General features: G+C 32.7%; 2 protein-coding genes across 7 annotated transcripts; one reads left to right on the top strand and one right to left on the bottom strand.

Annotated features, from left to right (window-relative positions):
• Nucleotides 1-671: 671 nt before the first annotated feature.
• LOC106103778 (protein FAM76A) lies at nucleotides 672-6,047 on the bottom strand. Of its 5 annotated transcripts, none has more exons than XM_013283653.1 (8): nucleotides 5,794-6,047; nucleotides 5,590-5,654; nucleotides 4,325-4,428; nucleotides 3,790-3,899; nucleotides 3,573-3,691; nucleotides 3,296-3,411; nucleotides 2,911-3,032; nucleotides 672-2,656 (listed from the first exon to the last, which is right to left on the bottom strand). In XM_013283653.1, exons 1-8 carry the CDS (start codon nucleotides 5,887-5,889, stop codon nucleotides 2,420-2,422), a joined length of 969 nt encoding a protein of 322 aa, XP_013139107.1. In that variant the 5' UTR covers nucleotides 5,890-6,047; the 3' UTR covers nucleotides 672-2,419. The 5 variants fall into 5 exon arrangements, with proteins under 5 accessions (XP_013139107.1, XP_013139108.1, XP_013139109.1 ...); XM_013283654.1 differs by having other exon boundaries at nucleotides 3,296-3,405; nucleotides 5,794-6,046; XM_013283655.1 differs by having other exon boundaries at nucleotides 3,573-3,682; nucleotides 5,794-6,046.
• Nucleotides 6,048-6,493: 446 nt separating this feature from the next.
• Nucleotides 6,494-13,168, top strand: LOC106103723 (uncharacterized threonine-rich GPI-anchored glycoprotein PJ4664.02-like). Of its 2 annotated transcripts, none has more exons than XM_013283565.1 (9): nucleotides 6,494-6,702; nucleotides 6,795-6,944; nucleotides 7,352-7,487; nucleotides 7,623-7,750; nucleotides 8,508-8,689; nucleotides 8,850-9,027; nucleotides 9,256-9,313; nucleotides 9,468-9,901; nucleotides 9,977-13,168. In XM_013283565.1, the coding sequence occupies exons 1-9, from the start codon at nucleotides 6,654-6,656 to the stop codon at nucleotides 12,925-12,927; spliced, it is 4,266 nt and encodes a 1,421-aa protein (XP_013139019.1). In that variant the 5' UTR covers nucleotides 6,494-6,653; the 3' UTR covers nucleotides 12,928-13,168. The 2 variants fall into 2 exon arrangements, with proteins under 2 accessions (XP_013139019.1, XP_013139018.1); XM_013283564.1 differs by having other exon boundaries at nucleotides 9,971-13,168.
• The last annotated feature ends 14,530 nt before the right edge of the window (nucleotides 13,169-27,698 follow it).

The following is a 27,698-nucleotide window of genomic DNA, read 5'->3' as shown; positions in this document are numbered from 1 at the left end:
ATGTTTAACAAGTCGTTTTTCGTGGAAACTGCAGTCGTGTCATTCGTAACCATTGGCCTGATAAAGCGTGCTTTATACGACATTGACATACTCTGTATGATAGAATACACTCTTCATTAGCGTAACGATATCGTATGGTTAATGATGTCCGAAGTAAACTACAACTTCAATCAAATATACACTTCAGAAAACAATAGAAAATATATGCTATGTCTATAAAACTATAGACTACTAGCTGTTACCCGCGACTTCGTCCGCGTGGTATTAGAAAACATACGAACTATATAAATAACAAAAAGCTACGTATCCCTCGGTAACCGGACACCTCGGGGATGAAGCTTATCCCATGTGTACTCCACTTTGTTTTATATCAATAATATATACTATATCATAGCGCCAATAACACAATAGTTATAAAGCAGGCATCCGAATACGTGTTCGTAAGTTCGACCCCTACATTTGCTGTGAACCATATACTAAGATTTCTTAGTAAAAAAATATTTATTTTAAAATTGACTGTTGTTCAGAGTTGAACTCGAAAGTTTTATTTTTCTAAAGTATATTAACCTGACAGCTTATTAAACTGAAAAAAGACTGCAAACTCAGTCCATTATCATTAGCATTTAAAATTATCAAAGGTAATAAGTGTTTGAAAAAATAAAACCACTAAAACACATTTCTACATTTGTTCATTCATTGATTTCTTGTACATGTTGACCTGAAATATTCATTAAAACAATACATAATTTCAATAAATTTACTTATTTTGGGACACAATACTACACTAAAACGAAATCACATTGATATGCTAACAATTACCGCGTACAAGACTTCGCATTCATAACAATGCTTCATCAATATGGCTTACAGCATTTGCGTTATTACAAAATAAAAAAAAATCACAATTACTGCGACCAGATACGAGACAAAACATGTAAACAAATGTAAATTTAATTATATGGTAACATCATTTAAAAATGTAGAACAAAATTGAAAAAAATGAGATGTCGCCACCGTTGCTTCAGTGTTGCCAATAAAACAAAACTTGCAAAAAGTAAGGAAGATACAAACTACTATATTAGTAATTAAATAATTAATTTTAACAATTAATAATGTGCTGGTCGAAGGGGATAAATTCCCTATAGCCATAATTTAGGCCTTTGTTTACATTTAATTAAAAAATCTTAGAATAATCGTTTCGTTCACATTATTCTATCTCACTGGCCAAATTAAATAAAAACCATGTTATTGTTTCACTTTATGCTTAGAGCAAAAAAAAATATAATCTCAAAAATGATTATTGAATTTTTTTGATCTAATACCGTCAACCCGCATTTGTTGTCTTAAATAACTATTGCTTCATTCTAATGAATAAATTATTCATCTTAACGCTAATTACTCTTAAAAATAAACAAAAAAAAATGTCAAATTGGAACCTACTTATGATTAAGTTTATAAAAGTCTACAAATGAAACCATTTGTAGAATAAAAAAATAAGAGGAAAATTTTTCCATTGTTTGAATATAAAAGGATAGTTTCTCAAACGATTTGGCTTAGAAACTTTTTTTTTAACATAAGTACTAACCACAGATAATATAACTTATACACCGAATATTGTTAATTCAAAATTGACATAAGAATTCAGTCAAAACAATTTGTAATCTACATTTTTAGGTTGAACATAAAGTTCGATTTTTTTATATTTTATTATGTCATATATAATCTATTCTATTTTACATACATTCTGTATTACTATAAATATATATGGAATGCACGGTACTATTACACATACATATAAATATATTTAATAAAAAAAAATACAATTGTCACTTTACCCAAAACTTATTTGCTAAATCTCCGATTTGTACAATATTATTAATTAGATTTGATTTTATGAACATTATAATTAAATTACGGTTTTTAGATTTTTCTTACGATTTACCATTTGATTGTAAAACTGTACTTCCTCAACACACGAAACATTTTATTTAGAATTTTCTATATTCTCTTGCTTATATTTTGTAGATAAATTAAATTTTGCATGTTTCCTTGATTTTATTGCAGTAATGGATTTTACTGGTGCTTAAATTATTTTTTAACGTATTAAAAAAGAAGATCGCTCTCAATTAGTTCTTTTTCATTCGATATAACAAAAATTGTGGATAACATAACATACCCCAGTACTTTAATATGTTAAATCGGTGGGCTACTACATTATTTTCAAGAATTGGATTATTTTAATTCAAACATTAAAAAGAAAAACTGATTTTTCGTAGTTGTTGATTAATCTACTAGAAATTTAAAAAAAAAATCGTGCATCCCTAATACGTACAAATAAGGATAACAATTGCTTACTAATATAAATAATGTGGTAGTTTATAAACCTGTTTGAGAAACGAAAAAAAAAATCGTATTTCTTCTAATTAGTACTGGGGCTGTCAGTTCCACTGCCACTATTTTCAGTGTTGCTTAGCAATGATTTTGTATTTTTATTATTTTTCTTTGCGGATTTACTAAGTGTTGCCACCTCCTTCAGTAAGTTTTGTATCTTTGTGTTCATCAGAGTGAATTTAGTTTCATTCATTCGTTCTTTATTCTTCATTTCATTGCGGAGATCCGTTGTATTGTTGTGATGTTGAGCTTTCAACTCCGTAATCTGAAATAAAACATTAAAAAATCAATCACAAGTATATTTAATATGTTTCCATTTTTAATTCAATTTTACTTTGAAACTCACATTCAGAGTGTATATTAAATGTTTTTTTTTTTCAGAAAAATAAAGTACTATTATTGCGAAGGGTGATATAATTTTGTAAAAAATATTGTATTTGTCATGAAAACATTTGAATCAAAAGCTATTATGGCAGATTCTATTGGCTGTACAAAATCTAGCTGGTTGTTAATATTTACCAGTTTGTCTTTAGAGAGCAATTCCATCTCCTTCTGCTGCACCTTCTTCTGCAGGCTGGCGATGGTCTCCTTCAGCTGCGTCATCGCCACCACGTGGTCTGAGCTGTTCGGGTCCAGCTCACCTACAAACATTCCGTTTTAACTCATACTCACTTAAGAATAGTTATTTAAAAGCCTATAAAAAGTGATTAATAAAGAATATTTACATATTAAAAAAATGAAATAAAAGGTTATTTTTAAAATTTTTCTTATTAAATATTAAAGTGCACATCTGAAGCCAAACTATTACACAACTGTTTAATCTCGCTTTGATTTCTATAACTTACAGGCGCACAACAGTTGTGCGATATTTTAGTCAAAGGTGTGCGTCCACTCTTAGACTAACCTTGCAAGGGATTTAATTTGGACTTCTTCTCCGATGGCTGAGATTCATTCAGCGAGTCTCCGGAGTTTTTAGATTTCATCATGTCCGATTTGCGCTTATCTTTGTGACTGCTTAACCTGTTGGTTGCAAACACACTTAACCATTTTTAAAATCAACTAAAAGCACAATTTAACAAGACAATTCTTAAACATCTGGAATAGAGAGAAAAAAGTGTGTGTGTGTGTTAGAGAATGAATGAATGATACATGCATTAAGACATAATAAAATGTCAACTGACTTGTGCCCACGATGCTTGTGTTTGTCAACGGAGAGATGCTGCTTGGTCCTGGCCAAGGCCCTTTTAAGTGACTGTGTGCATAACCAGCACAGCAGCTTGCCGTCCACCTGCAACATGTTCAGTATTTTGCTGTGATAATTACTTTTGTAGAAATAAAAGACATCTACTAAATTATGACATTTCATTTTTTATTATTCAATCAAAATATTCAAAATACCTTTTTGCTATCATCGTGTCGATCAAAGGCGCACCTCTGCTTGCATTGCTCGCAAGTTACAGCCGCCCCGTACTTTCGTTCCGAATTAGCACACCGTTGGCATTTATTACCTGAAAAATATGAATACAGTAAATGTACATCAATGTTTCTTTAACATTTATATTGACTAACTTGTACAAATATTTTTTTTCCCTTTAGCAAAGCAAAGACAATCAAATGATTTTTTTACAATGTAAGGTTGCCTACAAGGTAGAGACATCTGAATTCAAGATAGAGCAATAACCTCTCCTTTAACACATTCAGACACATTGCCTAACTTTAGTCAACAAAGGATGGGACACACAAAAAAGGATGTTCCTTTCAGGCAAATTGCCTTGTAAATTGCCTGATTAATGATTAACTTACAATATTAATGCAGTAGTAACCATATTACTTGCATATTACATTGATTTGTCATACTTAGAGGCTGGATAAATTAAACTGATAACTTTACCGGAAAATAGATAAGCATTTTTTTAATTTAAAATAAACTTACCAATAAATGCAGCTATAGTATTACAATATTCACATGCTGTAGGTTTTCCGTATAATTTGACATTTGCCTCACATTTCTTACAAATAGATGATGTGTTTGATTTACTGTAATAAAAGGTTTATGATAAGTTGAATAGATAATAAGACAATAAGATTATGCCATGTTATTACAAAACTTTTGATTTGTAACATTCATAATAGATTATTATGTTTTTTGTCATTTTTGTCTGTTATCATTTTAGTTCTATAAATGTTCATTATTTAGTTATCATTATGAGTTTCAATGGTTTTTGTATAATGAATTGAATGTCTGAATGATAGAAACAACAATGATAATAAGATCCAACCAAAGATATTAACTCTATAACTGTTTACTTGTTTATCCGATGTTTTATACATTAATACTACATAAGTAGTCATGGCATTGTCTCTAAACCACTGATATCTATTAAATGGACAGGTTGTTGTTTTTGATTTATTTTGTTTTGTGCCAACTTAAATGCACCTGTTGATTTCACTGACAGTTTATCTATATTATTGATTTGAAACATATCCAACTGCCAACTGTTCCCATTATACAAAATAGTGCAAATCAAACAAGCACAAAATGTTATAGCCTGTCCATTAAAAGAGGTCAGTAATCACATTAAATAATTTGAAAGGATTATGTAAATGTAATGGAATAGTATTGAAAATCATTGAGATGTTAGTTATTGACGGAGAAAGAATATTTATACGATGTGTACAGAACATTTTAGTTAGGATAAACATTAAATTAAGTGAATAATGTAATTATGTATTAACATGCAGATAGAAATACATAAAAGACACTAATTATGGTGTTCATTGTTTTAAATGCAGCAATTTAAAACAGTACTAATTAAAATAATGTCAATCACATTTTGCAATTCACAATATGGTGTTAGTAGAAAGTTGGGTGTTACAAAACTTAACATGTTAAAGAAACAAGGGCATAAAGCCACATATGACATTATGATATACAATAATTCACAGTTAGCCTAGTTTATAAAAAACTTTGTAAAATTATCTTATTACTCATCACAAAGGAAATGTATTGTATGATGCCAATTATGTTTTAATAGTTCGTCGTGATATCGGTGCCAGAAATTAACAAAAATAGGTTATTTATAAACAAAAAGTATGTTATTGAACGTACAATACGTGGTATAAATCTATGTTTGTGCTTTAGGTAATGCCAGCAAATTGTGAATGACTTTTACTTTTCCTTAAGAAAATGGTACTGACCTTGTTTGTTGAAATTCGGAACGGCAATAGGTACATTTGACAACAGGGAATAAACCGCGACATTCCTGAAAAATCAAGATATGTCTGCGTCATATGACGTCAAATAACAGGACAATGTAAATATACAATTTACAGTAAATATGAGTCACGTAAATAAGGAAAAGTGCTAACAGAAGTTGTCATGTCATAAGTCCACTACGATACCTTACAAAGCTGCTCTCCTGGAGATAATTCTTCAAAAGGATGTCTTGAGAAACAACGAGAACAAGCAAAAAGCGGAGTTGAAGCGGCAGTACTCATTATATTAATATTTCAGATATTTCTTAAAAGTTGAGGTACAGTAAAAACAAATGTATAAAATCTTTGAACAATGTTTCTATCAGTACGACTTAATTTAAATAAAATTCAATGTAAAACACAGATTTCATCACCATAACCGCCATTAAAATAAGAAGAATAAGAGTGAACGAGATGAATGATGAATGGATTAATCAATGAGTATAAATAATTGACAAATAATATCAAATGGTAACTTTTAAAGTCAACGTACTTATTAACATTTTACAATTTTTTTAATTAATTGCTTAATTAAACCTGGTATAAATCTATAACATATTTAAATATTTATACATCTATTAACTTTTGTAAAATTATTAACAAGGCATTAGGGCATTCATTATGGAAGAAAGGCACAAGAGAAATCATTTACAAGAAAATTGCAATTATTTACTTATTATTTAAATTATTCACTGTTTATTTATGATTCATAATATAATTTTGTACGTATTCATGCTACTGTTAGAGTTGATTATTAGCCTACTTTATGAAAAAAAAACCTCGTCTGGTAGTGAATGCAGGTTCACGCGCCACCCAAATGAAGTACGGCGCGGAAGTGACATTGGCAACACTGGATTAGTTGTCAAATATAGTTCGTTGTTCTTATGTCGGGTTATAACTGTTTACTGTTTATTTAAGATTTTAAAAAGGGTATATTTTAGCTTGTTATGCATGTGAATGTTGTAGACTATTTTGATAGTTGATTTTAATTATAAGTAAGAATTACAATGGCGATTCCACCGTTCCCATCACAGGATTTAGCGAAGCTTGTTCTGGGTACGTTTTTTGTTATTTGGCGGGAGTTAGATTATACATTATATTTACTAAAATTCAAGTAATTTATCAATGATTGATTCTCATTCCTGCAGGTTATCTTGCAGAGGAACAGCTTATGACTGCTTACGATGAATTTCTCCAAGCTAGTCCCTATTTAGACGCTCTTAGAAATGAGTATGACAGGATATTAATGACATCTCTTAAACATATTCTGGCGGAGTATCGAGCTGTTAAAATTTACGGTATGTTAACCAAAATAAATGGAATAATTATGTAATTAAATTATAATCTAGTTTGACTTTTAAAGTAATGATAACAGACTGGAAATTCTTAAAATATGCCACCTGCAACGGTTCATCGTCTCATGGACGTCAATCAAATTTCAAGGCTATGGAATAAGGAATATAACAATATTATGCTGTGATATATTTCAATGAATCCATTATTGCCTTAAATTTGATCAAATCATCACTCATCACTGTAATGGAAATACATATTTATCTTACAAATCAGCTAAACCGGTTTATGTTATTACAGTGTACATTTGAGACATATCTATATCATTTTATTTTACCAAAAATACTTGAATAGAAATAGATGTAATGTAATTTATGATGAATTTCATTAACAAGCTAAATGTTGTTTACAGTGGAGACATGTAAGCCTTTTGCACTAAGAAAGAAATTGCTACAATGTTACAATTTATTGGAAATGGTGAAATTTCTCATTCAAAATGTTGATATAAACAAGTTATATGAACAGGAGCAAACTACTGAAAAATTGAGGTATATTAATATTTTATGTTATTTTTAAAAAGTAATTGTAATTTATATTAGCTTTTAATCATATCTTTATAAATGATTTTGAGTATTTAGCTGAATATTAAAAATATTTAAAAATGTTTTGGGATATTATTTCAGTTTTACAAAGAATGTAAATATAGTGCCTCCGAGTAACCCAGTGCAACCAAATCCCCAGTCAACAAGCCAAATAGAAAATTCAACATTGGATAGTTCTGTGGAGACTACTTCTTTGGAAGATCTTCCAGGTATATACATAACTCATATTACAAAGGGTTTGGCAGAGATATCTGTTCAAACATTATTGTTGCCAGTCTCTCCCAAATTATAATACAATAACCATAAACACTAACATTGGTCTAATCCGCTGAGGGAGAGCCATAAACAAGAAATAGATAGTAATTTCTTTTATATAATTATTGTGGTTCTAGTACATTTTTCTTTTGTGTTCAAAATCCATATAAGTATACTGATAATTAAGAATGACTATTATTTATGTGATTAATTTTGCTATCACATTCTTGTATGTAATTTATATAATCTGACCTTTTTATCAAAATAAAATTAGGATGTATCATGTTATACAATTTAATTTTGATATTGCATTAATGAAATAAAAGGGCATTTGTAAATATGTAATCATTATACTAGCTGTACTATGCCATATACTAACCACATATTTGATGATTTATTACACATTTCCTTTAACCAATTTGAAAATATTTTATAGTTTATAGCATGTCTGCTTGCGTAATCATCATGGCTTAGCGTTTTTGGACATTATCATTACATGGTTTTTAATTGTGAAAATGTTCTAGTTACAATATGTTTTGGTAATTCCTGATAACAGGAGAATCAATTATACTTACATTGATTTAAACAATGCGAATTATTTTTAAGATGTAAAGGAGATAATATGTACATACAGGAGATATTGGTTACTAAGCAGTAGGAATTAGCTAAATTGTCTGTGTGGCAGCCCTAAAACTGTTATTTGTTTTGCAGGAAATTCAACCATTAAGAAAAAATCGATTAAACCATTTGATACAGAAACAAAAAACTCTCATCTTAATATTGATTGTGAAAGTAAAATATGTCCAGTATCACCCGCTAATGTGAATACAACTTTATTGACCGAAGTGAAAAATGATACAAGCAATCAACAAGGATCAAATAATGTAGATTTGGCAAGTATTTTAGCTGTCTGTTATACTAAATTTTGCATTTTTCTATAAAAATGAGATATTTAAATTTCATCAATTGTACAAAATTTTTTCAGAATTTGAAGAATGAAAAGATTTTTTGCAAGAATTTTTATTTTATTTCTTTGCTTTTTCTTGATTCCAGGCGAAATGCATTAAGTCTGAATCAGTACAAAAAATAGAAGAATTCAACAATATATTGGATTATGTATGTAAAACTGGAACTGAACAAACCTCATATCCAGTTACAAACAATGTCACAAATGAAAACCAAAGATTATCAACAGCTGGGACATTCCAGGACTTTGCAACTGGTATATATAGTAAGTTATCTTTCTTTTTACTAATAGTATAAATACAAAACTTTGGATGTTTGTTAGAATTTAAAGTCTGCGGAACCGATCCTAATGAAATTTGGCATAGATGTAAAGGTTAGCCTGGTAGAACAGCTATTTACTATATTTTTTAATCACGCACGTACGGAGTCGCACGCGAAAGCTAGTATAATATAGTTATATTATGACATTTGATTGTAATTTTTTTCCTTCCAGGTAATGGCTCAGTTCAAGTATCTTATAAATCCAATATACCTAGTGATAACAACGCGCAGTAAGTATAGACAGCTATCTTTATAATGAATTTAAAATGTCCATATGTCTTAATAACAATAATAAAATTATGCCATTATTAAGTTTTTGATGTTTTCAATTTGAAAAATGGTAATAATATTGTACATTTGTCTATTATGTTATAATATTTTTAGGGCGCCTTTAATAAGAAATGCTAGTAACACATATGTAAATATTGGAAGTTTGACAAAGGAGGAGTTAATGTCCAAAGGTCATTTAGTACTGACAGTCGACAGCAGTAAAAACGCCCAAGGGTTTCCTTTGATAACTACTTGCTCTCCAAAAATAACCCAAAGTAAAAAAGTGAATGCCAGAAAACGAGAAGAAAATAAAATAAAAATCTTATCAGATGTTATAGTGGATAAATCGTATGAAAGTTTGAGTGGTAAACAGAAAATGCCACCGGTTTTAAGTAACGCAACGTCAACGCCGTTTCAAATGCCAACTATATTAATTAACGGAACGCCAGCTTACAAAAATAATGTAAAATCACAATGTTTGGCAAAACTTAAATATACATCAGATGAAATAATGGCAATGCCAACAATAATTCTTGTTCCTGCAACAGGTAGGTTACATTTTAAGCCTAGTTATGTCAAATACATAAATTTAAATTGATATGAAATTTTAATTATAGTTTCAGGGACACCACCAAGTTCAACAGATTCAGCAACACTAGCTCCAATATCTGTGGATCCTAAACCGCTAACAGTTACTTCTAGTGCTTCTCAAGATTTACTCAAACCACTTTTAATTGACGTCACATCCCCAGTTATTGAACCGCCAGTGAATTCATCAAATATACCAAGCGGTGAACAAGATATTCAAACTGAACAAAGTCTTATCAAAACAGTGGAATCTACAGAACATATCTTGAAGTCTAGGGAAAATCCAATTAGTACCACAACTACTTCAACATTACCGAAAGCAACTACACCACAAGGTGTATTTCCCCATAGAAAATCATCATCAACTCCTCGTAGAAATTCACATGTTAGAGTTTTGGATTTCACAACACCAAGAAGAATATTGACTGAAACTATTAACGAACAAAGTCCAGAAGACCCTGATCACACAGAAGATAATGAAATAGTTCAAGTACCATGTAAAGAATCCCAGGTCCAAGTTGATGTTGTCCAGGAAGATATTATAAATATAGAAAATACGGAATGTCCAAAATTAAAATCTAACGCAGCAAAAGAAAACAAAGTTATAACGAAAAAGAATTGGGATGCTGATATTCGAGCTGCTGCAGTATGTGGAATTAACACACCTGTTAAATCTACACAAAAGTCAAAATATAAAACTAAAGAAAAGGCCATTAAGAAGAAAAATTCAGATGAAAATGAAATTACGAAAAAAAGAGCAAATAAGGATACGAGTAAAGAAAAAAAGAAGAAAGACAAATCAGATTCTAACGATAATATAGATAAAGATGTTAATAAAAGTGAACAATCCCCTCTAGTTGTTAAGGCAAATGTTAATATTAGATGTGATAAAAGTATAGTAGAAGAGAAAAAGATTAAAGAGGAAAAAAATACTGTGGAAGATAAGCAAGTAGAAAGTAAGAATATGACAGAAGATAAAAAGATTGTAGAAGATATAAAGCCCGTAGAAGATAGAAACGTAAACAATTTTTATGGTAGTGTAGACCGAACGGAAACCCCCGAAAGTGAAAGAATAGCTTTGCAAAATGTGATTGGTGCCAAACTAAATATATCAGATTTATTAGAAACTCCGTATAAACAAGTTTTATATGATATCCAAATGGATACACCAAAATTTTTAGGTACAGATTTACCTGATGAACCAATGTCAGAAGTGAAAATCATGAGTATACCTACACCGAGATTTCTCCGTGATTCTAATGAAAAGAATTCTACACCATCATGTTGTTATTCTTCTAGACAGACTGATTATTCTAGTGGTGGATCATATTACAAACCCGATGATCAAGATTTTATTATTTGCACGGATGTGCCAGAAAGTCCCCTAAGACAAGAAGAAAAGATACAATCCAATACTGATATTACATCAACTAAACAACCTGAAGGAGATATTGAGAAACACAAAGAAAGTAAATCTGGGAGACCTGTGAGACAATGTAGAAAGAATGTATCTTACAAAGAGAGTGTACCTACTAAAGTTACCCCATTAGAAAGTTCTGAACAGAGTTGTGTAATCAATAGTACAGTCGAAAACACTTTAGATGATCGCACTACTACTAAAAGTTCCAAAGACGCTACAGTTAAAGATAAAAGAAAAGATACAAATAAAAGTAAGAAACCCGTAAAGAAAATTAAATCACCCATAAAAAGAGAAACTCCAAAAACATTTATGAAAATAAAACCGAGAAGAACTACACCGATCAAAGAAGTATTAGGAGGTAAAACTAGAAAAACATCAGAATCTTCAAACAAACAGAAAAAGCCCAACAGCAAGGAGAGAAATGAAAACTTAACTCCTGCATCCGCATCGATCCCTACAAAATCACGTAGAAAATCTTCAACGCCTAGAAAACTTCATTGTACAAAAATATTCAACTCTGAAAGTTCCAACCATACGTCACCTGAAACTGCTAAACCAAAGCAAAACAAGACACAACAAGTTCGTGCTCCTTCTAGAGAATCCGACATCGAACAAAAACCTTTAACATGGTCGGACGATGGATCTCAAGACGAGACATTAACACAACACAAAACTGATTCCGTATCACTTACTGATACTGATGACATATCTAAAATTAAAGAATACATCGAAACATGCACTACAGATAAATCCGAACCTAAAAGTGAAGGTAGTTTGCATTACGATTTAATCAAAAGAGGTTTCGATGTTGAAACTGCTAAAATAATAGAACGAGATCTATTAGATTCACCATGTTCTAAACGAGATACAGAAGTACCAACTGAAAGTAATGAAATTAAAATACAGGTTGCTGAAAATATTACTGGTAGCGGAGATTCTTATAGTCTAAAAGTAGATGATGATGATGATGAAGAAATAGAACTTTCTATACACGAATGTAATGAAGATACCGTCAACTATATTCATTACGAATATAACGCTAATGATAAAATATCAGGTCAAGAATCAAAATTGAAAGATAACTATTCAATGGAGATTTGTGTAGACGACGGTGTTACGATTAGATTGAGAGCGACAACTTTTAACGTGTTGTTAGACCAAGATCCCCAAGAAATGGTTAATTACAGTTACAAAGAGACTGAAATGGCTGTATCGTCGATATCGAATTTTGACAAATTATATACACCATTGAAAGATCATAAAGCGCAAATGTATGATATTTTTGATTCTACGTTGACTAGTTTGGACACGCCGTTGAAACCCGGCAGTCCTAAGTCACCTGAATGTGAACGTAACAATATTACTGAAATATCACTAGAAGTGGAAAAAGTGGAATATGTTGAGAAAACTGATTTAAAAAAGAGGAAACGATTACAAAGCGGATCGTCAGAGGAATCGATAAATTGCATAAAGAAAACAAAAAGAGATACTCAATATCTTTTAAATACAACGAATATCCAAAATATTGATATTGAGTCGGTTTTAAGTAAATTACATGGTCCTTGAGAGTTTGTTAGTATTTTAGTTGTAACTATTGGCCTTATAGAACATCATGTAAAACATATTTAAATGTATATGCGTATACTTTTTTATAATAACGTACTTATATAAGAATTATTGAGGAATCCATTTATCATATAACGTGTTTGACACATTGTAAATATTTTAAATTACATAAATGATTCCAAGTGATTACAAGCCTTACGTTAACACAACACAAATGAAAAGTAAATGATTTATTCTTTATTATGCGTTGTTTTACTATCGTCAAATTCTTATAATTTATCAAAGAAATTTTTCATCTTTAAATAAAAGTATATTGAATGTTTAGTTAGCTCATTTTCTGTACATTTACTCCTTTTTATAAAGTATTCAATTATCCCTATCAATTTTCTTTAGTGATCTTGATCTCATTATGTCATTCATTTTTTTTCGTATTTCTTATAGTAAGCCATCACATTAACCGATTACTATAATGTTGAATTACTTCATAAAAAAATACAAAGCTTACATTGTACGATCCAAGAACATTGTCTTTATTAGCGGTTTGTTCTCATTAAAGTTTATTATTGAAACGCGAGCGATGCGTCTAATTTGCCGGTCGGTTCGTCGCGCCGCGGCCGCCGTCTGCAATTATGTTGATATTCTGTTTAATTAGATATAGCAATTAGAGATGATCGTGACAGGGGCGGCGCGAACCGTTCATTATTCATGCTAATTCGTGCGCGATTGCGCGTATACGATAATCTAAGGAAAATGCGCTTTGTGATTTTTGTCCGATTTAAATGCATACTGCATTATAATTGCTTCGAAAGTTCGCTACGGATACACAAATTAGTTTAATTAGAAAACTTAAGATCAAAATCTACAGTCAATAGTAAATAGTTTTCGTTACACTAATTATCAAAGTTATTAATTTAACCTTGATGGTTTGAATAGGCAATGAATTGGTATTTACTAATGCCAGCGATATCCAAATTGAGCAATCGTGCTGAATGATACACTGGTAAAGTTTCACGCAATTCAGTCAAGATGTCGCTAACACCAATTTATAGGTTATGTTAAAATTATTGTTTTTTTAAAGCGTATTTTAAAATTGCGGGCTATGAACTGACTATGACAAGCTATTATTAAATACTAATTCCTATTTTATTATCTACCCATGCGAGTGCAATTAATTTAACTTACTCTACTGGCGACGTGACTCGAGGTATAGGCGTCTGATGTTAGAGATCTTCAATGTTTTATATTACATTTTACTAACATTAATAAAACTTGATATAAAAGAACAATAAAAGAAAAGCTAGCTTATTTTAATAGTACTTTAGTAGCCATATTTAAATCGACATAATTTTTCTTTTGAAGCAAGACTAAAACCTCACTTGAATAATTTACAACTCTCATTTAATCTAATTAACGCTTAAATGAAATTTAAATCTTCTATTTCGCTTCAATCTTTTTCAATTACAAAAATAATTTTCCAACATTTCTTATTCAATTAATCTAAAACGATAGCAATTTAGTAATGCAGAGCAACATAAATAAAGCTCTATTGGCGGTATAACAAGGCTTGACACAACCTAGACCAAAATATACGGCAGCGGGCCCCGGGAAGGGGTGTCGGGAAGTGGGTCACGGATGCAGGCTCCTGACACAAATAGCTACGCCGTAGTCTCACCACGTGACCTCGAGCGCATCTACGAGACGAGTATCTACGCCGCGCCGAATTATTTTACCAAATTATTGTTTTTATCCAATATTGAATTTAACATTTGTACGATATTGTCTTGTACTAGAGTATTTTGTAAATGTTAGTTGATGTGATTCGTTTTTGTTTCTCATAGATAAAATAGGTGTACTACAATAATTCAGAATTCTTAAAATTTTCATATAAGATACAATGGTAACTTTAAAGTAAGACTTAAGTTGTAAGCATACTGTAGCATATCAAAATAATACAATGTATTTAAAAGTATTCCTTATGTTAAAGTATTATTTTAATATTAAGATAGCGAATTTAGTGACAAGTAGTAATTCTGAAGGTGTAGTTTGGGCTATAAATGATTGCGGGTGATTTTACACCCCCCTGTGGCACCCGCTGTCCGCCCCCTGCCTTCCTCTCGCCCTACCCCGGCCCCGCTGCACTGCCGTCGCTCCGGACAATCTGCGTGCTCTGCTCATTTTCACCCATAATTTCTTTGCCGGAAATTGCCTTTATAAAGAAAGAGGAATTTTAGTTCTACAGAGAAACGTTAACGTAATCAAAATTAAATAAATTCGAGAGAGTAAGGTAAAATAATTTGAGAAAAACGATAAGAAATTGAACATGATATGACATCTATTATTAATTCGCTAGTAAGATTTTTAATTATGTTCATCTAAGAAAGGACCTGTTATATAATATCTTCTAGCGATTTCTTAATCCTAATACTCATGTTAAAATAGCATATGTTATTATTATTCATTTCTGGAACACTATTTGCTTATTTATGGCACTTTACAATGACAATAAATATTAAAGTGGAAAGCAATTCGCTAAGCTCAAGGTTAAATAATGCCGCTCACTTCTATATGTGCTGTTACGACCCACAGACGGGCTCAAAGCCAACTGGGTCGAGCTTTCTGTAACTTTCAACTATTTCTGCCAGCTTTATACCTGCCATGCAAAAGTTAGTCCATTTAAAATTAGTGATTATTTATGTAGGAAATCGAATAACAAAAGTAACAGTGGGTGAAAGTATGTTCAACATTACGATTATGTTACTGAATATGTGTTTTGTATAGTACAAAGTAGTTGCTTGTAGAGTTAAAAAGGAAAATGTTTTCTCGTTTCTCTCAACAAAAAGTGTATTGGGCAAGAGCAATGGCGACATCGTAAGTGCAAAGTATTACCTTAAGTGTGTCAATTGGTGGGTCGATGTGCGTGGCCCCCTGCAGCCACCCGGGGGGCGGGCGTGGGGCAGGTCGGTGGATCGATACCCGACGTCTGGCCCACGACCTCGCCTTTCTTACCACCTTCCTAAATACTAATTACGTGCTTTGACACAGCCTGCACGGCTCGTACCAAATGAAAAGAGCTATGGATGCCAGCGTGAGTGTTATTAACGTTCCGCGAAATGTTCTGTTTGTTTTTGGTGACGTTATTGTACCAACGAATATGCACACGAATTTTTGTCGCCTTTCAGTACTTCCTTTATACGTTTAAAAAGTTTTTGGTAATTAATGCGCTCTTGCGCATTTCAGTCACTTCATTTCTGCCTACCACTTACATGATTACAACTTTTTTACTTGGTGCAAATCGAGAGTATAAAATGTTTGCATAAGTTTGTGTAACTCCTTTGTGTGGTTTTAATATGAAGTATCATGAGACAACAATTTGCAATAATGTTAGTGATTCTTGTCTGTTTTTTGATTTCGTATGTCAGTGTGGTACGTTGCGGGAACATTGGATGGTTTTAAAGCGGATATTGTAAAGGAAACAAGATTAAAAATGTATGCTCGGCACGTGGAGCGTAATGCGATTTATCGAGGTAGGGGCATGTCGTGACTTTAACGTATGGCCAGGTGCTTACCTACGATAAATACATCTTTGGTGTTCGTCTGCTAGACCTCTTCTAATCACCTGTATCTAATTTAGCTCTATCGTCTGTAAAATCTGCGCTTACACTGAGGTAGGGATTATTGCGTCATTATCTTTGCATCGTAAATTAACACGATGACAAAATTGGCGATGTTAGAAAATAAAGAAAAAAATGAAGGTTTATCATTCGGTTAAGTACAGTCTACTAACCTACGTTGTCTTGATATTCTAAATAGTATAATCTTGAAACGTCAATCATCAATGCTAAAGAATTAACTCGATTCTGACAGATATTGATTATCTATCTATATTTACCTACATAAACTTTGTCATCACTTGAGTTACCTTAAAGATTTATTCTACTCGGAGGTTTCCCTCAGTTGTTTACATAAATACATAAATTAAACAATCCGGTTTCAAATTAAACGTTTAAAGTAATCAATAACTATCAGCTGAATAAATAAGAGTTCAAACTCATTACCATTTTGTGCAAGCGGCAGTGCGGTTTCGTCCAGAACTGGATGCATCTTCGGGTGTGAGGCGGTGGAGACCCCCTGTACTTTCGGCACCCCCCGTCGGGTGGGGGTAATGGACGCACGAGGCTCCTAAGCCGCGCACCGTCGCTCTTTATGCCGGCGAGCACGCGTGCACTTGCTAGTTTCTTTGACGTCCCTTTGTTGTGGATTCCAATTTCGGAACGATGCGCCGACGTTATTGGCTTCGGATTACTTCAGTAAATGCTTCGTTTCATTTAAATGCAAATCAAAACTTCGTTTATTTTAATTAATTCTACGATTTTAAAGATATATTTGGATACAAAATGTATTACAACACTTTGCATTCTTCAACAATTCTGTATATCATTATTTTTAATACCGTATAGTACCGTACCGATAAGTACCGTATATGCTAAGCTTTATTTCTGAATACAAGAATTAAAATATAACTTCGTATATTGTAGAATGATTTGAATTTTAGTTATTTAAAGGGTTGTAATTACTGAAGAATATAAAATAACCTATTAATCATATTACTTATAAATAACCTATTACTTTGTTAAAGGTTTATCGACTGATGTATAATATTGCGCGGATTAATTATATCTTAATACGTTTTAGAACAAAAGATACGACGTAGTTGTATTAAGTCGCATTAAATATAACTTGAGCGCAAGTCGCAGCGTAACCTTCCAAGGTCGTTGTGAAGTTTTCTCGAACAAACTTGCAGCTGTATTATGTTTATGTAAAGTAGCGCGCTGCTTCGGGTGGAAAATTAATATTTTGATTGAATTATTCTCTTATGGAGCTTTGTTTTCTTACGTAATTTAAAATAAACTAACACTTATAACGGTTTTTATTGGGATACAGTTGTAATTATAATTTCGTTAGATTAATTAAGTATTGTGGTAATAAAGGTGAAATTTTTAGTGGTGATTTAGGGTTCGACTGTGATCTTAGACTAATCATACTAATATACTAATATTATAACTGCGAAAGTTTAGATGGGTGTTTGTTAGAGTTTGTAGCTTAAACGGCAGTCTGGAAGAACACGTAGGTTCACTTTTTTTAATACCACGCGGACGGAGTCGCGGTACAAAGTTGGTAATTGATAACTATTATTAATTAAAACAGTTAATTTTTAATTCGATTTTCATTCTTTGTGAGTTTAAAATAAAAAGATGAGGCTTATTGCTTTTTTTTTTTAAATAATCGCCAGTACTTCCTTGCATTGTTGTCGTTTCAGATATTTATACAAATTATTATTCATCTGTCGACGAATTCTTACTTCAATCAAAATTACAAAACTGAAAATGTACGTGATATTATTTTGTAATGGAATATTAGAAGTTTCTGTTTTCTATTAAACAAGATATAAAGTTATCTAATTGTGCAAGGGGCAGGGGCGAGCCATCAGCTTCATGTATTCGTTCCAATCACTAATCAATACGGTGGTCGGGAGTTTCGACTGCTGTCGGAGTGGAGGCGTTCCGAACGTAGACTGGAATGTGGTTTTTATTTGTCATCCGTCGAGAGTGGATTACATGGACTTCAGCCGAGTTTTAATGAGACTCAAGTATCGTGTTTCCTAAAATATGTTGTATCCCGTAGTTATATTTGATTTTTGACTTTGGAATATGGTACTTTAATTGTATTTAAAAACACATTCGTAATAAAAAATTTGATAATAATTTTTTGTTCGAAAATCGAAATGTAAATAAATCTGTTTATCCAAGATGCTGTACATTCGTATCTTGTATGAAATAATGTATTTAGCTACTTCCAATATGCACAACAAAGGTAATTGCTACAGACAACTTTCAATCTTATAAATTTAAATAAACATTTTCTTTAAGTATTTTCTTCTACATAATTGGAACGTGCGATTTGATAAACGAAGCAATTTAATTATCGCTTCATTATAAGGTGGGCATAAAAGGGCGCTACGGCGGCGGGTGCACTATCGATCTCCGTTGAATTAGTGTGCGGATCGGCCGTCGTCTTTGTGGAGCCGCGCGAGGACCAAACAGACCAAAACAAGTGAGCCTCCCTTCCTCCTGCCCCCGCACACCCCAGTACGCCACCCCAACCCGCCACCCCGTCGTTACCTTATTCAAGCCTTCATTTTAGGGTTTCTGTTATCACAAACCTGAGACTGCGACGTTGTCTAACTACGCTTTAGAATTTAACGTCGTGCAGCATGTTGGGTTTTTGTATATAAGGGATGAATGTACTATTAATTAATTAAATTGTTACGAGAAATCATGTTGTTTAACATGTTTTAACTTAATTATTGTGGGTATATATTGTGTTTTGTTCTTAATATTTTGGTAAGTGTTTTTATTTGTTCTTTTTAGGAATAATCGCATACTTTAAAAGTGTGCACGAAATTCATGGATGTAATTTATTAAAAACTTTTAATTTTAGTTAATTAAAAAAACTGCTTTAGAAATATTTAATTAAAATTTAAGTACACAAATGAGCCTATAACAACATCGTGTAATAATGTGGCAACCTCGTCAGCTAAAATTCTTAAAGTAATCCATCACTAACAAAGAGCTCCAATATCAACATAACTCAAGTCGATATTTTAAAAATTCGCACAAAGTTACCGTGGTGAATTTCCTCGAAGAATTTCTAGGAAATTAATTTTGTCGCATATACTGTACATATATAAATTGTATGTAATTAAATATATTCTAACACAAAGGAAATACCCAAGCCGCACAGCGTCCATCTATTGAATTAGTAAAGTCTGTCAAAGTGCATCGCCGAGGCACAAAGGTCGTTGCGTGGGAACTGGTGGGCGGCCTCCCCCTCGGGCCGTCTCCCTACGCCCCCCCAGGTCTCCAGGGCTTGCACGAAGTAAGCGCAGCTCTAGAAATTTGTTATGACGCACTAGGTATTGTCTACAGTTTTGGTGGCAATAACAGATGCGAGACGTTTTTGTGAGGAGCTCTGTTTTTTACACCTTCTATAAAATGCAGTCGTTCTACGTTTCTAAATGAAAAATGCAATGATATTTAATTTCTACATTTTTATATCTTGAAAGGAAATTACTCTATTAAATTAAAATTAAATATTTAAATTAACAGCTGAACTTAATTGCTTTCTTTTCTTATTCCTCGAGATTTTTGACATGACTTTAAGTATACTCGTACCAATGTCTTTCTTTGCTCTTGCTTGCAATCAATTAATTAAACTAATTAAAAAAGAAAAAACTTGATTTTTTTTACTCTAATTAATCAATTTTAAATACATATAAGTTGCCTTTATAAAACAAAGGATCTTCTTTCTTTATAAAACAAAGCCTTCTACTAAACCTTTTTTAAATGTTCCTGCTATCCTTTTGATTTTCTTGTAGTCATTTAGTACTGCTCTTTCTATATACCACGTACCTTAATTTAACCTCACTTATGATATGATTAACTCCAAAACTGTTATTTGTTTTTAGGTTATTAATAGTGAAAGTGTCCACGTCACGGGAGTTTATCAATGTTATGTAAATAAAGTGTAGTACAAATAATTTGCGGTTGTTTTGAAAGTGAGTTGCGTGAGGGGGGTTTGCGGGGTCGGTGGCTCGGGGTGACGCATGCAGTCTAGACGTTGCGCCGGCGAGCACGGCTTACGTGCTAACCACATTAACTTACACCTTTTATTAATTGCTCATCACTAAGCGTTTTATTGTTTAATGGTTTCATATTTTACCACGAAGTTCTTATATTCGACTTAAACTTTTGGTATAAATTAATCGAAAAATAAAATATAGCCAAGGAGCCTAGGATAACCATTGAAAAAAACTAGTTTCAGTAGTGTTTTTATGAGCCAAATCATTCTATAAATTGAATAAATATAATGTAATAAATTAACTTTTCCAGAGCATCAGTATTCGAGATAGAATAATGTTTGTTACAAAGTAACTGAATATTCTAAGTTACAGTAAACTTGAACAGAACTTACATATTAAAAACAAGTTAAAGGTCACTGAATGCGATTTCTGATCCGATCAATACGACAAAACCCGTCAACGGATTATATTCAGGGACGATAAGTCTATTAGTGTAATCCTTCGAGCGCACTCTTTGCTTTTCACTTTTTTTCGTATCGTGTATCATTTTGTTTCGGTCTGACTGTTGTTTTGGAAACTGAAATAAATTGGACGCGGGAACAAAGGAATCTTCAAATTCTTTAATCGATTTTAACAAAATGCAATAGACTTATAAAGTTTCGTAACAAAGTAGAGCCATTCTTAATTTAAGATATTTAAATTATTAATAAAACTCGGGGATATTTTTAGTTAAAATGTAAATTGTGATTAAATTGGATCAGAAATCTAATCCTTTTATTTCACAAATGCAATCTCATTTGATTGCGCTATAAACAAAAGGATGACAAATTTCGGTGCGACGGGGGCGCTCCTTTATTTGGCACCTATTCCGTATCAGTGGGCAACGTAACGTCGCCTGCTTAGTATTGTTCAGTTGACAGGGCAATGACGTTGGTTCGGTGCAGTGGTTCGCGTCGCCCCCGTCGCCCGCCACACAGGCTAAGCCCCCCTGCTGCCTCGCCCCCGACGGTCGACGCTCTCTAAAACGAAAAAGGAAGCTAAAGGATAATCTATCACGCCCGAGGCCCTGCTTGATAAAAATCGACGATTAGATCGTACAATCGATGACTTTGGTGCCGTTTGAAACGATGTAACCGCTTTATGTAAGTTGATATTCAACCATGTTTATAGATTAACATTGCGTTGTAGTTTTAGATTTACAAACTCTGTTTCTTAGATCTCTATCGATGGCTAGTTCTTGCGTCTGTGGTCTTTGTGTGCTTAAATACTTTTTATAAATGAATAAGAAATTTATGTCTAAGTGTTCGAAGTGTTTCTTTGTTTAAAGTTAATAATGTCTGTTACTATAATAGTTTTTACGATAATGGAGAAAGTTTGAAGTCTTTTAGTAAGGTTACATCAATTGGGATGAAACTTCGATGTCTGTAACGCGGAGTATGCATACACATGCATGAATTTGTATGATAATTGTTTAAGTGCGGTATGAAAGGCATCGAAGGATTAGAAGATTTTATCATTCTATGTCTTTCATGATTCAAGCGCCAATAGCCTAATGGTTTGTGGTACGGACTACCGATCTTGCGGTCAAGGGTTCGAATCCCGCCTTTGGAGTATAGTCGTAAACCATATCCTAGCACAAGCTAGAGCTTAGTTGGAATGGTTAAAGAAAATGTTAGTAAATTAACAAAAATCTACCAATATTTTTCCAAAAAAAAAGGCATGAAGGTTCCGACAATTCTTATCTCAATGAGCGTACCTGTACATTTTACGAAGCTCTCAAGGTTAAAAATATCCTTTTTTAATTCATAAACAAATTAAAGAAGCGTTGCTTGATTGCTTTCGACATGGAAATTGTAATGTATTCAATGAAAGCAATTTGAAAATGTTTAAATAACGTGAAGGTTTACATTAGAGAGATCGTACGAAATACATTAAATTTAAAATCAACATTTAACTTCTCTGACATATCCCTACGGCTACAGACTTTGTTTATGTAATGGGTCAGAGGCGAGGTGCATTACTCTTTACTTTTTGGGGGTTGGGAGGGGGTGTTCTAAGTTCAGACGGGTACGTGAATTCGGCGGTGGCAACCGAAGTTCATTGGCCGGGCGTAGACCTACGCGCTACGCAGCTACGACGTAGACCATTTATTAGTACAATGAATGGCTGAGGCGAGGCCGTGAAATGAACAAAGACGAGCGAAAGTTTTCTTTTTCTAAATAGAATTTTAAAATTTTTATTAACCAACAGTATTTTTTTAGAAAGTATTTTAAGTACACTTGTAGTTATTACTTGAGTATTTTCTTTAACGTATACCTAAGTTTAAAATATTATTTTAGAGTGACATAAATTACTTGGGTCTCATGAATGAACTCAGACAAAATTCTCTGTGTTGCAACGTCAACTAATTTACTTACCAACTCATATTTATTTTATATTAACAATAGCGGTAATTACCAAGCAGTTACACGAAGCTCAGCAAAGTCGGATGTTTAATATTTACCTTACTAATTGTATGTGAACAAAGTCGTCGCGGTATATAATTCAAACGACATAAAGCTTTATATTGTATGCGTAAATTGCAGCCTACAAGTTGCGTTATTTATTTATGTTGAGTTAACGTTGCGATAAAACCACAGTTATACCGCATAAATATAATAAAGTGATGCAAACTGATCTGACCCGGATGAAGCTAAATTACAATAACTCATTAGTAAAACTATAAATGTCAATAAATCCACAAGACTTTTTCGTACTATTAGGTGTGTTGTCATGTTTTGTTCAGTGTCATTTACCATGCTAAAGTTACTTTTTTCTGACAGAATTAATTACGATCACAGTGCCTCTCACACTGGGTCAAATAATTTGGTCGGACTATGCAAGTAAGTAACGCATGTCATAAAACGACAAACTCAATGGTGCTGACAAATTTCTATTGTTTGTAAAGATCGTTGACGCAAAACGCATATCTCGCTCGTTACCGCCATTATAAATGTTCCTTTCTTACGGTAGTCGAGGAACAATAGCGCAGGTTATTCATACGACTATTTGTTTGCTCGTATACTTTATGATTATGGCCGCTGAATCGACGTGGATGCTGGAATCACGATAATTCGAGTACTTTATATGCGGACGTTTTGTTACGAAATTTCAAGAGAGCAATCGTTGCACGAATCTTTTGTTCTTAAATAGATTTTAAATACGTGATTTCATCTCTGATGTTCTGATATCTTCAGATTTTTTTTTAAATAAGTACTTTTACCCGCGAAAAGTATTTGTTTTACTTCAATAAAGTCATGTACAAATCCAAAATTTTATGCACACTCATCTTGGTTACATAACAAAGATATAAGCGAAAAAAAGCTTGGCGTGAGGGATAAAAATTGTCGGTTGAGGCAGGTCAAGCATTAACTTTCCAGTTTCGAGGTCGCCCATAAGCCACCCGCGCCTACCCCAATGTTGTGCGTGTCATTGTCATGCGGTATTGACATAGAATTGAAGTACTTATTGATATAAATGTTATAGTAAACATCTTATAATGAATTCTTAACGTAGCAGCGATTTGGAAGGAAAGCGCTGAATAAGTAGAATTTCTCGGAGACGGCGGGAGACCGACGTCAGATAAAGAGAAGTGGCGAGCGCCCTCTTGCGGCGCCAGATAAGCGCGACGCTTTTACAACGCACACGTTATTTTTCACTACAAATAACTGTACGATAAGAACGTTTTCTAAAATACTAACACGTTTACTCTTCATTTTTTACTTATATCTTCATAATAAAAGCGCAATTATTATAAAGTTTTGAAATATTACCATTAATATCTTTCAAATGAGAGTTCGCTGTTTGTTAAATATGTTGTAAGCAACCGCTTTGTGTGTGCGCTTGCCCTTACCGTTTGCTCCGACTTGCGCCCACGGTAATCTAGCGATGGCTCTATTTCACAATGAAGTACAAAAATAATTAAACGAAAAACTGCTATGAATTCAATAGGCCTTTATAAAAAATATAGAATTACGTCTATGTCTGCAATATAGTGCAAGAAATAAATGATAAATGAGGTGGGACTTTACATATTCAAAATTTCGGGATGAATAATACAAAAATCTGAAATCAAATTTTTCGTCTTTCTGTCTGAATCTTTTCGGGCTGTTTCTATATGGTTCAGATTAACTTTCGTTGTAATTTTAATGATTGCTAAATAAGTGTTTGTTTACTTGTATTCTGTGTTTTTGCATCACACTGTCGCGACATCATCTAGTGATGAGTAGCGGAATACATGTTCATGGAATATTCAAGCACTTTCTAGAATGTTCGATCGCAGCGACATCTCATGGTACAATTAGCTTGTTACAATATTTTAAAATTGCAGACACATGCAACATGAGAATAAAATGTTTATTTATAAAATGTCCAATGGTATCGTGTGCATTAGCCCTTACTCAGCTCGTCCAACGACTACACGTTCACAATGTCTAGTTATAGGATTTTGCCTTAAGCGTACTTTCTTAAAGAAAATTTTAAAATCTTATCCCATTTACCTTGTCGAACATTTTCACTAATTGAGCAGAATAGAGTATTTTGTAGTAAATCGATTCACATTAAAAACAGTCTCTGAAATTGTACAAATGACTGTATATTTAAGTCGTTATTCTTTGGTTGTTATTTTAAAATCCAATACAAGAATAACTTGACGATAACCTCTGAATTTACGTTACGAATGTTCCTTAAAAGTTTGCGTTAAAGTTATGATTTTCACATGTCTTTATGCATTATACTTTTGTACAAAAAGAAAGACGTTTAAATTGTACGCTTAACGCGTAAACTGCATTGTTAATTGCCAGTTAATTTTCTCATAACAATGCGTAGATTTCTCTCAAGATAGTAGTTATTTTTATAATCTGCTGTACGCGTTAAATGCGTGTAATGTTCCATAATGTAGATGTGGGAGATAATGTCGACAGAAGTTTATTGTATGTGATTTAAGTACCTTGATAAAACAAAGATTTTTTATTGGTAGGTAATTGAGAAGTGAAGATTTTTTATTAATAATGTTTATTAATTATTTATGTTAATTACGATTGAGAATTTACTTTCTTTGCATACATTAATAGAGTTAATTGGAAACAACTAAACTTTTGTTATTTGTCGAAATATATTCACGAAATTTCCAATATTTCTGTGCCAGAGTTTGTTAAAAAGTGTTATTTGCATGACATTTAAAAACTTTAAGAACTAATTTATAAACGGACATTAATTAATTTTAAAAATAAAAATATCGATCGTTCATTATTTTTATAGGCCATTAATTATAACGCGAAATACGAACGTGTGCTTAAATTATAAGAATGTTTTATTTATATTTTTGTAAAATAATGACGCTCGCTAAGTTCCCACAGCTGACAGGCTCGAAGTTCAAGAATGTTGGCCGTACGGGAATCCTTTTTCAAATAATTAATGCGATAAAATAGTGCGCCTGGGCAGCGCGTGACGAGCGCGCGCGCGCGGTCACGACGCATGCGGCGGGTAGAGCGCAAGCGACCCCGACCGCGCACCTCGGAATTGCTTCGTACTCATCGCTTGCCGCACATACATTGCTTCTTTACAAATACAACTTGGTGGGTGTGTTTAAACCATTAGTATATCATCGCTACTTTCATATTTAAAGTTATTAATGTGCAACAAAACTGATGTGACAAGTATTCGAGGGAATCCCTTCAAGGTTAAATTAGGAAGGATGATTTCTGAATTTTAATTTTTCTGCATATAATACCGATCAATGTTGTATACATAATTATGTTATTCAATTCCGATTATATGAACAACATTTTTAACCATACCTATTATTGCAGCAATGTAACGCAAAGTGTTGAAAAACATCATCAAAACATGAACATAGTATAACGACAGTCCCTACGTCTATGCGCTTCTATTTTATTAAATCAGGACACTGCCCCGGCTAGCTATCCCATACATGCGAAGTTATTTCGCGAATCATGCTTTTGAAAGCCTACCAATATTATAAGTAACAAAAGTCAATAAAAGCCTGTCAATTCTTAACACTTTGTTTTACGTGTACCTTCTACTATCACAAACAGAAATTGCCAACGGAATTGGAATCAATAATTTCGTATGATTTGTAAATTTAAATTTTAAATGCTTTGCTGTTAGATGTTCTCTACATATCTGATCTGCATAGGCAATCTTTCTAATCTTAGTAAATATTTGATTACATCTAAACTATGTGCAATCCTATAGTAGTTAAAATAATGGTACATCTAAACTTCAAGATTGAAATTTAAAATAGATTTTGACCTAAGATTTTGATGTAATACGTCACGACTTATCTATTCACTCGTATATGTGGCCGTTTTTTGAGCTACTTTTAACCATTCGATAGTCTTTTTGGTCGATAATTCATGAAATGCGTTTCGAAACTACGTAACTTCAGTTTTATTCAATTAAAACATAGCTTAACCTAACACTCATAAAGTACTAGGTAATGATAAAACGAACTTAAACTTCAGAAATTCAGCAGTAGATGTCATTATCAGTTGTAATCCTTGTTATAAATATGTGTAAAAATATTAATTAACGTCAAAATTCATATCCTCATATTATACACAAACTATTTGCCACAGAAAGGTACACAACAAACCATTCTATTAAAGTTCCATGACAAGAAAACAGAGCTGGCTGGAACAAATTTGAAAAATCTTTACAAATAAAATTTCGAAATGACGGATAAATCCTGTCAACTGTCAGGGCTCATATGGAGACTACTGAGGTCGGGCCGAAGAGCGTTATAACTGACAATGCAATTCAATTCACATGTCGGCTTGCGGTAGCCGACGAGATGGGCTTTGCATTCAACTCTTTCGATAACATTATTTGCTACCAAATTTTCAAAAACATTATAGTACGACAAATATATTTGGCCCGATGAGGTGCTGCTAATGCAATCTTACTTACTAATATTATAAATGCGAAAGTTTAGGTGGATGGATGGATGTTTGTTACAGTTTGTGGCCTAAACGGTTGAACTAATTTCAATGAAATTTGGTACAGATGTAGAGGTTAGTCTGGAAGAAAACATAGGTTACTCGCTTTTTTAATTCCACCCGGACGAAGTCGC

The sequence above is a fragment of the Papilio polytes genome, unplaced genomic scaffold (genome assembly GCF_000836215.1).
Source record: "Papilio polytes unplaced genomic scaffold, Ppol_1.0 DF823731.1, whole genome shotgun sequence".
Lineage (NCBI taxonomy): Eukaryota > Metazoa > Arthropoda > Insecta > Lepidoptera > Papilionidae > Papilio > Papilio polytes.
Note: the sequence above shows the minus strand (reverse complement) of the source record. Positions and strands in the feature narration are given on the sequence as shown.